General features: G+C 36.3%; 1 protein-coding gene across 2 annotated transcripts in view; it reads right to left on the reverse strand.

Annotated features, from left to right (window-relative positions):
- AGK (acylglycerol kinase) overlaps nucleotides 1–13,292 on the reverse strand; it is a 93,520-nt gene that overhangs the window by 45,109 nt on the left and 35,119 nt on the right. For both annotated transcript variants that reach the window (XM_051961989.1, XM_051961990.1), the window contains exon 3: nucleotides 8,846–8,885. In XM_051961989.1, coding sequence (XP_051817949.1) covers nucleotides 8,846–8,885 — 40 coding nt within the window. The remainder of the gene's footprint in view (nucleotides 1–8,845; nucleotides 8,886–13,292) is intronic.

Below are 13,292 nucleotides of genomic sequence, written 5' to 3' on the forward strand. Positions count from 1 at the left end.
TGAATTAAGGCATCAGATCCACTGTATGTGCAAGAATGTTTGTGGCAGCCCTCTTTGTAGTGGCCAGAAACTGGAAACTGAGTGGATGCCCATCAATTGGAGAATGGCTGAATAAAGTGGTATATGAATATTATGGAATATTATTATTCAGTAAGAAATGACCAACAGGAGGATTTCAGAAAGGCCTGGAGAGACTTACATGAACTGATGCTGAGTGAAATGAGCAGGACCAAGAGATTATACACTTCAACAACAATACTATGTGATGATCAATTCTGATGGACGTGGCCCTCTTCAACAATGAGATGAACCAAATCAGTTCCAATAGAGCAGTAGTGAATTGAACCAGCTACACCCAAGGAAAGAACTCTGGGAGATGACTATGAACCACTACATAGAATTCCCAATCCCTCTATTTTTGTCCACCTGCATTTTTGATTTCCGTCACAGGTTAATTGTACACTATTTCAAAGTCTGACTCTTTTTATACAGCAAAATAACTGTTTGGACATGTATACATATATTGTATTTAACTTATACTTTAACATATTTTACATGTATTGGTTAACCTGCCATCTGGGAGAGGGGGTAGGGGGAAAGGAGGGGAAAAATTAGAACAAAAGGTTTTGCAATTATCAATGCTGAAAAATTACCCATGCATATATCTTGTAAATAGAAAGCTATTAAAAAAAAAAAAAAACCATCAGGTCCACAAACATCTGGTTTGTGAAGTACAAAACAACAGTCAACTTTCCTTCAGATTCCCAGGCAGAAGAAAAAATCCCTCCAATGAAGCAAGTTTGAAATTAAGCAACAGAAAGCTTTTCCTAGTCTTCCAAGGGCATTTTATCAGAAGTAAGTTAATTTTTACTTTTTTTTTTCCTTTCCAGGAAGAGAAATATCAAGGGTCATGATCAAGAAGACATGGCCATTGAGGCTGTAGTCTGTCAGATGGGAAATTAAATCCATTTACCATTTCCTTGGTTTTTAAAAGTATTATCCTTATCTCTTTAATTACAAAAGCTATTTATATGGAATGAAGGTGTTTACTAGACAATTTTTTGTTATATATAAAACCTATCAATCTTCTACTACTTCTTCATAACCTTGTAGTAGTCATTACATACCTCTACATGACAAAGAGACAGATCCGAAAAGAAGATATAAGATATAAAAAAGAATCAAGAGGCAAGGAGAATACAAGGACAAAAGATAGAAGTGGGAAGGAGGAGGAGCAGGGAGGTATGTCACAGTGGGTATATAAAATGAAAATAATTGCTAGTTTCTTCTGATGGGGAAAAACATGAGACCCAGGCTGAAAGTGGAAGCAGGAGTAGATCTTTCAAAAATGAACAAATTGAGGTAAAGAAAGAAACTGTATAAGTAACAAACAGTTAAGAAGAAAGGGGGACAGGGAAAGGAAGAAAATGTGAAGTCTACATTTAAGTAACTGGTTCTCACAAATATTTTTTCATGGTCTTCATTATCTTTATTATTATTAAAAACAAATACTCCAGATTGATTCAGATATTGGTATAATGCAAACAAGCAGTCCCCACTCCCCTTAAGGAAAAAGATACAGATAAATAGAAGTAGCTGCTCCACCAGAAAGATTCATGAGCATAACCTCAAACCCTACCCAGAGAGACAGGAGAGGAATTCTATCAATCTCCTTATCTAGCTTGCCCATGACTAATGTATACAAAGAGTACAATAGGAATGTTGATACACTTGTAAAAGGTTCCAGTCATTTATCTCCTATAAAACAGTGCTGCTCCTGGCAGATGCTGCTGCTAGGACCTAGACTGCAATCCTGGAAAGGGAAAGGGAAGCGCGGTGTTGCTTTGCCATGTAAGGGCCAAGAGAGGAAGCTGAAAACTTAGTAGCAGCAGAGTCTTTGCAAATATCATCAATGGTTTATTATCAATAAATTCTGTGGTTAAACTTAAGCAGCACATGGTTGTTTCGTGGCACACAACAAAATGCTTTTGATTGACAACTAAGCCTGAGTGAATTTAGAAAAACACTTGTTTTTTATGTAATCTGGAAAAAAAGATTTTTTTTTTCAGTCAAGTCAAGAGTCCGCAGAAATCAAACTATAAAATAGAGGGTCTCCAGGTCTGGTTAAAAAAGTTCTACTAGAAGAAGATTCTGGGGGAAAAGTGAAAAGGTCAAAAAATTTCAAGCTCTCCAGATTACCTCCACAAACAAGATAAAAAGTGCCTCAGGGTGAAAACAGAGCAGCAAAAATAAACAAAGTTGGGGCAGAACAGTTGTCCTCCCAGGACAACCAGAGAAAATCCTAATTAAGATCCCAGGACCAAAGTTTGGTCCAAGTGAAGTATAACACAGAAGTAGAGAGAGGCAAGTCCTGGAAGAAACTGGTTGAAGAGGTAGCCTCTTCCCAGTCACAAAAAGTTTCACCTGCCGGGCAGTGAGAGGAGTTGAGCATCTAAGCCAGCTGTAGGGAATCTGTGTCTGGGCCAGGGAAGACTGAGAAAACCTCTACTGCAAAGGAATCCAGGCCTGCTCTGGTGCAGCTCACACAGCTCAGGAGAGAAACAACTGCTGTGGGCACTGGAAGAGAGCTGAGTTCTCAGTTCATACTCTGGCCCCCTGGGGAAAACTGAAGGTTATGGCCACTGATGGGAGGGGTTGTCAGAAAACAGTGAGAGGAGAGAGAAGGAGGGGGCAGGCTGTTGCTCAGAAGGTGGCCAGGACTAGAGGCCGTTAGAATAACGAGTTGTTATAAATTAAAAACAAAAAGAGCAGACAAAGGAGAAAGAATCAATAAGAAACCATTACTCTGGCCATAGAGAAGACTGGGTGGACTTCCAGACACAGAAAGCAAAAAAGCCCCTCCTACCCCAAGGAGGGGCATTAGATGGTCATCTGACACAAAAGAATCATGGAAGGACTCAAAAATGGAGCTAAAAGTCAATAAGAGTGATTGGGTGGGGGGATTAAAAAATACAGGGGGGGATTAAAAAATACAATCTAAGAAGAACAAAAATTATGAAAAGAAAATCTACTGATCAGAAAAGATGCAGGAGAAAACAACTCCTCCACCAAGGGCTCCAACAAGAACAAATTGTTTATTTTTATACATGGAAATACAAGTTGTATGTGTCAAACTGTCATTAGTAACTGAGTAAATGGAAAGAAACACTGGACTGGAACAGAAGCAAAATCGTATAGGCAAAGGTAAAAAAAAAACAATGAGCACACAAATGAGGTGCAAGAAGAACCAATGCAGAGAAATTAGATGAGAGAGGAAGGAGGGTAGTTCTGGAGCCCTACTCCTAGTGGGAAGGGGTTAAAGAAGGAACAATCATATTTAAGAGTGTATAAAAATCTTCTACATTCAGAAAGTAATAAGGGGGTTAAGGAGATAGAGGGGGAAGAGAGGATAAGGGAGGGTTTTTTGGAAGAAACTCTGCTCGTATTGGATCTGGATTAAAGAGGGAACATATACATTTAGAAGGAAATAAAAGTTTTCTAAATTTACAAAGAAATAAGAGAGTGAAGGAATAGGATAAACAGAGGGTACAGAAAGACGTATATGGTATAAAGAGGGAACCACACATATATTTGGAAGGTTATAAAAGTCTCCTAAATTCAAATAGAAATAAGAGGACAAAGAAATGGGGCAAATGAGAGGATAATGGAAGAATTCTTAGAAGGAAGATAGGTTAAGTAATAGAAGGGCAAGGTAATAGGAAGATGTAAAGCAGAGAAGTAAAGAAAAACAGGAATAGTGAGAAAGATAAGTGAGGAAAACAAGAAGAAAAAGAATAAATAGTATAGCTTGTAATATGAACTGGATACATTCAACTATAAAATGGAAACAGTTGATTAAAAATTTGAACTCTCAACAATATGGTACTTTCAGGAAATGTTATAAAAATGAGAGATATACACAAACATAAAATAAAGATCAGGAGTAGAATTTATTATGTAAAAAAAAAGTAGGGCTAGCAATCATGATCTCAAAGTTAAAGTTAAAATAGATTTAATCAAGAGAGAAAAATAGGGGAATTACAACATTTCAACAATATTAATCAATATTGTTTTAGATTATTTAAAATAATTATACAATATAAGGCTGGAATATTGCTGTGGTGCAGGAAATGAGGAGCCTTTCCACAATAGGAAAATGTGGAAAGATTTGGACTTATGAAGGAAGTTATCCACTTTCAGAGAAACAGAAGACAAATAGAAATATATGTGTATATATGTATATGACTATAGATATCTATGTGTATGTACATGTATATGTGTGTGTATGTGATGCATACATATCTGTGCTTAACTATATCTTTCTTGGGGACAGGGAGAGAAGGGGAAAAGTAAAAAGTACACAGCAGAGATCAAAAGAAAACCTATAAGGAAGCAAAGATGGACAGCTCTGAACACAATGTAGAGTATTTATTACATAAACTTTTTTAAAATGGAAATTTATTGTTCTATATTTTCAATCTCATATTTTCTACTGTGCACAGGCAATGTTTTTTCTTTTTCTATTTTCTATTTAGATTTAAAGTAATAACAAAAAGAAATAATTTAAGAAAGCTTTACCTTCAGATTTATAGTACAGATAAAAGGCCCCAAGACAGTTTAGTCTAGTAGGTGAGACATTGCTTATTAGGATAAGTTGTTTGGCCAGAATGTTTTGAATTTCATATTGGGGTTAGGGAGAAGGGAAAGGAGATCCAAGGATAATCTAGTGCTGTAGTCAACAGAGGATCAATTTGGACAAAATGAAATCTACCTTCACTAACCTGCATTCATTTCAAATGCCATACTATGCTGAGCAATATGCCTAACAGTCTTGGGGAAGGAGAGAAAAGGAAATACAAGTGTGGTGCCTCTTAAAGCGCCAAGTACTGGGCTGAGCACTTAAATTTATTTTCATGACAACCCTGTGAGGTGGGTACTATCATTATTCCCACTTTACAATTAAGGAAACTAAGACAGATAAGGTAAACAACTTGCCCAGCATCACACAGCCAATCAGTGTTTAAAGACAGATTTGAATTGAAGCTTTCCTGACTCTAGGTCTAGCCTCCTATCCAATGGACTACCTGACTACTTCTAGGAATATGAAGATGAAAATCACCATTGTCTTTGTTCTCACAAGCTTATTATCTATAAAACAAATTAGTAAGTATTTAAATATAAAGGAGAGGTCTTATCAGTAACTATGCATTCTTAGAATCAAAGATTGTTATTGAAGCTAGCTGTCCATTCTCCCAAATTGTATACTTTTATTTAGAATTCATAGTTTAGTGATCAAGCAAAATCTCAATGATTTCCACAGGAATAAGTGTTTACTTTATTATTTGCTCACATAATAAACCATCTATTCAATTCAATAGTTTTTCAGTCATGTCATCTCTTCATGACTCCTACTATGGTTTTCTTGGCAAAGATATTGGAGTGGTTTACCATTTTTTTCTCCAGTTCATTTTACAGATAAGGAAACTGCGGTAAACAGGATTAAGTAAGTTGTCCAGAGTCACAAGGCTACTAAATGTCTGAGGCTGGAATTTATCACAGGAAGAAGAGTCTTCCTGACCCAGGTTTGGTACTCTATCTACTGTATCATTCAGTAATTCCTAGAGCCCAAAGCTTCTTAAAGCTATGGGTCACAATCATGAATAAATGAATGTGGGTGTCATGAAAAATTTGGCAACTATAAACAGTATTAAATAGTCCATCAAGAAATTGTAACTATTTCCACTCATATAAAAGAGTGTTCCAAATCACTATTGATCAGAGAAATGCAAATTAAGACAGCTCTGAGATACCACTACACACCTGCATATTGGCTAAGATGACAGGAAAAAATAATGATGAATGTTGGAGGGAATGCGGGAAAACACTGATATGATCTTGGTGGAGTTGTGAATGAATCCAACCATTCTGGAGAGCAATCTAGAATTATGCCCCAAAAGTTATCAAACTGTGCATACCTTTTGATCCAGCAGTACTACTTCTGGGCTTATATCCCAAAGAGATACTAAAGAAGGGAAAGGGACCTGTATGTGCCAAAATGTTTGTAGCAGCCCTGTTTCTATTGGCTAGAAACTGGAAAACGAATGGATGCCATCAATTGGAGAATGGCTGAATAAATTGTGGTATATGGATGTTATGGAAAATTATTGTTCTGTAAGAAATGATCAGCAGATGAATACAGAGAGCCTTGGCTAGACTTACATGAACTGATGCTAAGTGAAATGAGCAGAACCAGGAGATCATTATCTACCTCAACAACGCTGTGAGGATATATTCTGATGGAAGTGGATTTCTTTGACAAAGAGAAGATCTAACTCAGTTTCAATTGATCAATGATGGATAGAAGCAGCTACACCCAAAGAAAGAACACTGGGAAATGAATGTAAACTGTTTGCATTTTTGTTTTTCTTCCTGGGTTATTTTTACCTTCTGAATCTAATTCTTCCTGTGCAACAAGAGAACTGTTCGATTCTGCACACATTCATTGTATCTAGGATATATTGTGACATATTGAACATGTATAGGATTGCTTGCCATCTGGGGAATGGAGGGGAGGGAGAGGGGGAAAAATCGGAACAGAAGTGAGTGCAAGGGATGTTGTAAAAAATTATCCAGGCATGAGTTCTATCAATAAATAGTTATAATTATTAAAAAAAAAATCCATCAAGATTTAATTCCATACATAAAAGTAAACAATGCAAATTCATCTAATTAGTATACAAATTTGCTTTCATCTATAATAAATGATAAAATTATATGCATACCAAAGAATCATTTTAAATAATTTCTTTATGATTTACTGTCAATAAATGTTTGATTTGTACACCTATTTTGTATGCCTCAATTCCCAGACTAAATGAAGTTATGAGTAGAAAAAATTTAAGAAGTCCTGCTATAAGCCAACCATTTCGTGAAAAGAAGACCTCTCTTGTTTGTCAAGGTCTCTGAAAATCTATAGGGTGATTTTACCTGTCTTTGCTTTATTATTGAAAGTTTGGAAACTTTTTTTATTAATCCTTGATTTAATCTAACCCTAGTAGGATCCACAAGCCTTATTAGAAAGCTCTATTCTAGCTTAATTATTAGTTTTAACTTCTAAGTTAAAACTCCTTCCAATTTCCTACCAATGATAATGGCTTTTTTCTTTACTTTTCACTTTTTTCCATTCAAATGTGGTCTATCTACTTGCTTAAATTGATCAGGTTAGTTAGAAAGATATGCTTCTAGCCTTTTTATTTTATGAGCAAGGAAGGTTTGCGGTTAGTGAGTTATAACTCACTCTCCAAACAGCTGAAAAGAGGAGATTATGGTCTTATAACTTATAACAACTTAATTTCAGCCTGGTGAAACTGCATGACTGCCACTTCCCGATCAGAAGCAAATAACTTTCTCCTTTCTTAAAGCAGTCTTCTTTCTTCCAAGAGGAATTTCCAGTTGCTACTTGTTAGCTTAGCTGTTACCTGTAATTTCAATAGAAGAAACACTTTCCCCAGCAGTTGAGATGGCACTAGCACCTGAAATATTTACAGCCTCTTTTGTAAATGCTGTGTTGGCAAGATGATTCCTCAGAAATAATTCTAAAAGAAATGTCCCAATCAGAACAAAACATTTCTGAATAACATTTTAAAACTGAAAACTTGACAAGGTTTTAAAACACAGTTAAAGTGGTTTTATCACTCCTACTTTGAGGGAATCTATTAATAGTATGAAATCGCAGTGAAATCTCTTAAAATATTTCAGGAATGAATGTGAATTTATCTACCACCCACTTCTCCAGTTCAATGTACTGTTCTCTTTTCTATTGTTGATTTTTATGATTCTTTTTCTATATTTCTGATATGATAAGCTTAAAGGACACAATGCATTCTCAAAATGTCACTAAACTTCTTGAAACTTATGAGTCTTCTTGATTAAAGAACGGCACAAACCCACTGAAAAGACAGTAAGGATTTGGAGTTTGAACCCTCACACTTTGTCTTAGTACCTGTGGCCCCTGGACAAATCATTTAACCTAACTAGGCCTTAGTTTTCTCATGTGCAAAATGAAGGGATTGCATCAGAAGATTTTTAGCACCCTTTTGAGTTCTATGCTCTAATGCCAAGAAGAACAAAACATCAAGTTAAATAAGGTGCTTTCTTGTAAATTGCAGATAAATATAGCAATTTCCCACATGGATAAAACATAGATCTAGAACTATAAAAAAGAATCTTGAAGGTGGGTTTTAACAGCTATCAATAAAATTTGAGAGACAAGTTCCCAAGTGGTAGTACAACATGGGAATATAATCCTCAAAGTTCATCTAGATGAAGGGATGCTCCACAGCTGGATCAATCCTTCAAAGACTATTCCATGTAAAAAGCATACTTAAGGAGTCCAAACTAGGCCAAATATGCAGCCCTGGGGTTATTCCAGGCTTTTCCTCTTCAAGTCATGTCCAGCTCTTTGTAATTCTATTTGAAGTTTTCATGGCAGACATACTGGAGTAGTTTGTCATTTCTATCTCCAGTTTATTTTACAGATGAAGAAACTGAGGCAAACAGAGTCAAGTGACTAGACCAGGGCCATGCTGCTATGTTAGTTTATATAACAGACAGGTGAGGAGGGAAGAGCAAGAATCATTATTTACCATATAGTTAATCTGTTAGTGTTCCATTAAGTTACCTCATAGCTTGAGACTGCCCCTTATTTTAGGAAGAAATGGTCCCAAACTCTAGTGATATGAAGTACTGTATTTAACCAAAGTCCCTAGAATAGTCTGTGGCTGAAATATTGCACAATTGAGATAAGATATGCAGAATTTAATTTTATCACATTGAATGGTATTACCTGGGCTTCCTGACAGGCCGCTCTCCTTAGTAGGTTATCACTATCAAGATAAAAGAGAAAAAGAAATGGACATTAGATTTCAATAAAAAGTTTAGGATTCAAACAAGAAAGTTCTTTTTACAAAATATTTATAAATATTCCTTCTAAATTACTAAGTGAATTTTGAGGAGAACACAGTATAGTATGAAAAAAATTTTTTATCTCTTTTGTGTTGTTTATTTCTTCAATTTCCATTTTTATTCCTTCCCCAGCTAAATTACTCAGGTTACTGAATAATGATGAAATAATTTGTTTCTTCATCTGTTCCCCTCCTCCCCCCGCTGTGTTATTTCATTTATTTCATTCATGATATCAAAAAATAGAACATTTTTTGGCATAACATAAAGACCAGTTTGGAAAAGAATTCTGTTAGAAAGGCTGCTAGAAAAAGTTCATCTATTTAGTTTCAACAAGTTTTCAAATAGTTTGTGTCATTATGACACCAAGCAGCTCTTCTAGCTAACAATTCCACAATCTTTTCAATGAAAGGGCTCAGTGTAGAATGGATGCAATTTGAAGGAAATATCAAGATAACAAGTTCAAGTGGTTCCAGGCCATTATGAAAATCTATACTTGGATCAGGCAATGAAAAGGCAATTCATTAGAAAAAAATTAAAAGAAAAAAAAGAATATACTTGCAGCATTCTTTCTTCTCTAAGCTTTTCCGCTAACATTATATTTAATATTCTTTACATTTCAACATGAATTCAAATCCATTTTTATGTATCTATTATTGAAATAAAAGAAATAAACTGTTTCTTGCTCTTTGCCATAGCTACAGGAAAGGGCTGTCTACTTCCTAATGATACAGCAAGACTGGAAAAAAAAGAAAAAAAAAAAAAAAAACAAATACCCTGCTAACCTACAAGTGTCTCTAAGCTCCAAGTTAAATAACACCATTCATCTGGAGGTATAAGCTACTAATTTGAATGGTGTTATCTAAGAACAAAGTTTCATTAAAATTCCATTAGAACAACAAGTCTATTTGCCTAGTTGACTTTGCAATATGAATGTAATTCAGTGCAACTGTAAGACTCCAGATAGAAGATCCTTAAATACAAAGTTCCCTAAGGCTCTGTCCCAGGTCTTTGGTTCCCCACTCTTACTATCCTCTCTTGTTCATTGCCTTCCATGGACTCAATTGTCATTTCTATAAAGATGATTCCCAAATCTGCATTCAATCCCAAAACCAGTCCCAATTTGGTCCTCCAGTCACATAGTCAAGCCTCCCTGCTGGACATCTTCAGCTGCATGTCTTTTAAAAATCTTATTTACAGGGCAGCTAGGTGGTTCAGTGGATAGAGCCCTAGCCCTGAAGTCAGGAGGACCTGAGTTCAAATATGGTCTCAAACACTTAACACTTCCTAGCTGTGTGCCCCTGGACAAGTCACTTAACCCCAACTGCCTCAGGAAAAACAAAACAAAACAAAATCTTATTTAAAAATCTAACACACAAACACATTATCTAACATGTACCTTGCTCCTCCTGAAAAACATTATCAACAACAAATTCAAATGTTCCTCCAAATTTTCCTATTTCAGTTGAGGGCATCCCCATCCTTCCAGTAAGACAGGCTGACAACTTACAAGTCATTCTCAACTCTTTCTTCTCCCCCATTATTCACATTAATCAATTTCTATGTCTTGCTAATTAAACCTCTACAGCATCTGTCCCGTCAATCCCCTTCTCTTCTGTCTCAAAGCTGATTCTAATTTAGATTCCCATCAACTTTCATCTAGGACACTGAAACCTTTGTATGCCCAATGCACTTCATATACTAATACATACACAGCACAGTGTATGAAGCAACTCTAGAACAGAAGAGTTTCTGGTCAGATTCTATCAACATTTGCTTGTGTATCTATGTGTACAGGAGAAAGCAACTCAGAAAAGTGATTATTATATCTGTCATGAGTTTCTGGGGTGAGAAATGCTGAAAAGTTGGGTTTTCAGAGTTCACCTAGGTGGTGTGGGATAGCGGGTACCACTGACCAAGAGGTTTTCAGAATGTGAGAGGCTAAGGAAGGATTTACAGAACAATTAAATGATCGATGGAAGACTTGAGCAAACAAGGAATTGGGGAGCCAGAAAGGCACAGGTGGATTCAGACAATCAGAAAGAATCTTGTGGTTTGGAGAAAACTATAAACTTAAGGATTCAGTCCTTGGGGTAGTTGGGGTCAATGATCTCTCAAGCAAATCACTACTGTGCCTGCTTAATAGGCTAACTGAAAATTAAATAACACACCCCTGTAGGAGTTTTCTGCCATTTTTGAACATGGAATGTATGATGAGGGAGGGAAAACATGTTTATACATATTTACGGGAAACATGTAGTGGCATATCAGAAAAATTATAACCCAGAACAAATGGACCAATTCCTTCTCTGAAGGAAGGGGCTGCACCACACTAGCAAGTATAAAGGTTCTCCCATTTCTGTGCTCACGGCTCCCTCTTCCCAAAGAGAAGTGGGGCCTGCTTCTGATCAGAAACATTAAGATGATTCCTTAAGATTCTTCTTTAATAAATTTTCCTCAATATCCGATTTCAGTAGCAACATTGTGTTTCTAATACTGGTCATGTATAATTTCCAGAGCAATAACTCTTCTTAAATAGGGGGTCTCACATAAAGTCCGATGTTTGCATTGATTTAGAGACACAACACATTCACATTCAGCATGACTGATCCTTAATTATATTCCTGAATTTTTAAGGAGCCTTGATAAATTAGGTTTTTAATCTGGAGTCTATGAACTAAAAAACTGACAAATGTATGTCACATAATTGGTTTCCTTTTGTAATTGCATATATTTGATTTTATGCCTTTAAAAACTTTATTCAAAGAAAGGGTTCATAGGATACAGTCAAAGAAGTCCATGGCATAAAGAATCATGTGTGTGTCCAATATTCTGTAACACTATATAAAGGTAGGTCCTCTATTGTTGTGCTAATCCATTTTTTGAATCAACCAATTGTGATGTCTAAAGGCCCCAAGACATGGACCTTGGGAAGAGAGGGCTAAAGGTAATAGTTCAAAAGCAGGGATCTTGGGGTATAAATCCACAGACTTCTTTACCACCTTTTACCAACTTTCTCTGCATCTGGCATCAGGTGACATGGCCAGAGATATTTAGATATGAAGAAGCTAAAAGCAGCTATATCTCACCCTATCATGCCTAACCATCCCTGTTAAGTGTCACTGAAAAAAAAAAAGTGAAAGCAAGGCTAAGTGTAGGCTCTGTGGTACTTGAGGGGAGAGCATTTTTTTCTTCTTTTTTTTCTTGAAGCTTTTTATTTTATTTTATTTTTTAACTTTTCATTAATTTTATTTGAAAAGGGAAAGAAATAAAATCACAAGCATGAGAAATTAAAAGGGTGAACTTACCATCTTTTTTTTTTTTTAAATAACCTTTTATTGATAGAACCCATGCCAGGGTAATTTTTTACAGCATTATCCCTTGCATTCACTTCTGTTGAGATTTTTCCCCTCCCTCCCTCTACTCCCTCCCCCAGATGGTAAGCAGTCCTTTACATGTTGAATAGGTTACAGTATATTCTAGATACAATATATGTGTGCAAAACCGAACAGTTTTCTTGTTGCACAGGCCCTGGTCCTGCTCATTTTACTTAGCATCAGTTCATGTAAGTCTCGAAGCTTTTTATTTTCAAAACATATGCAAGGATAACTTTTCAACCTTAACCCTTGCAAAACCTTGTGTTCCAATTTCTCCCCTTTCTCCCCCTCCCCTCCCCTAAATGGCAAGTAGTCCGATACATATAACTATATGTACAATTAAGTCAGAGGAATTGATAAGATAATGGTTATCGAATTTAGCATGGTGATTAATAGTTCTCTAGTTCAATACATGTACTTAATACTTAATATAATTCTACAAGATTCACACCTACGATGATGTAATTATAATAGAGTGCATAAGAGCCAACAAGGACTGGGCAAGAGACATTCATTCCATCTCCCACCAAGGGAGGACAGGCTGTCCTGTCCTCTTGCTTCCCCCACTGAAACCAAGTCCAGACTGAAGGCCTTCCAGAAAGCTAGCCAGGTCCCAAGTGAAGGAGACAGACTGTGAAGGAGATAATAAAGAATTTGGATTTTATCTCTGGCTATTCTTGTAATGACCGCATATTTAAAATCAGCCGAAGTCAGGAATTCAGGTTAAGGGAAAAATCTTCAATCTTTATTGAAGTGAAGAAGTGAATAAGGATTGCGACAGCAATATGGGCAAGAAAAACTGCGATAGCAATATGGGCAGCTGCGACAGGAAGCCAGCTAACAGAGGGGGATCTGAGCTGAAAAGCCGTCTCAATGGCAAATGCAAGCAGTCTCTCCTTCCCCTTCCTTTTCCACTCCCCTGCCTCCACCCACCAAAATCGTCATTTCCTATAC

This window comes from Antechinus flavipes, chromosome 5, assembly GCF_016432865.1.
Source record: "Antechinus flavipes isolate AdamAnt ecotype Samford, QLD, Australia chromosome 5, AdamAnt_v2, whole genome shotgun sequence".
NCBI classification, from domain to species: Eukaryota; Metazoa; Chordata; class Mammalia; order Dasyuromorphia; family Dasyuridae; genus Antechinus; species Antechinus flavipes.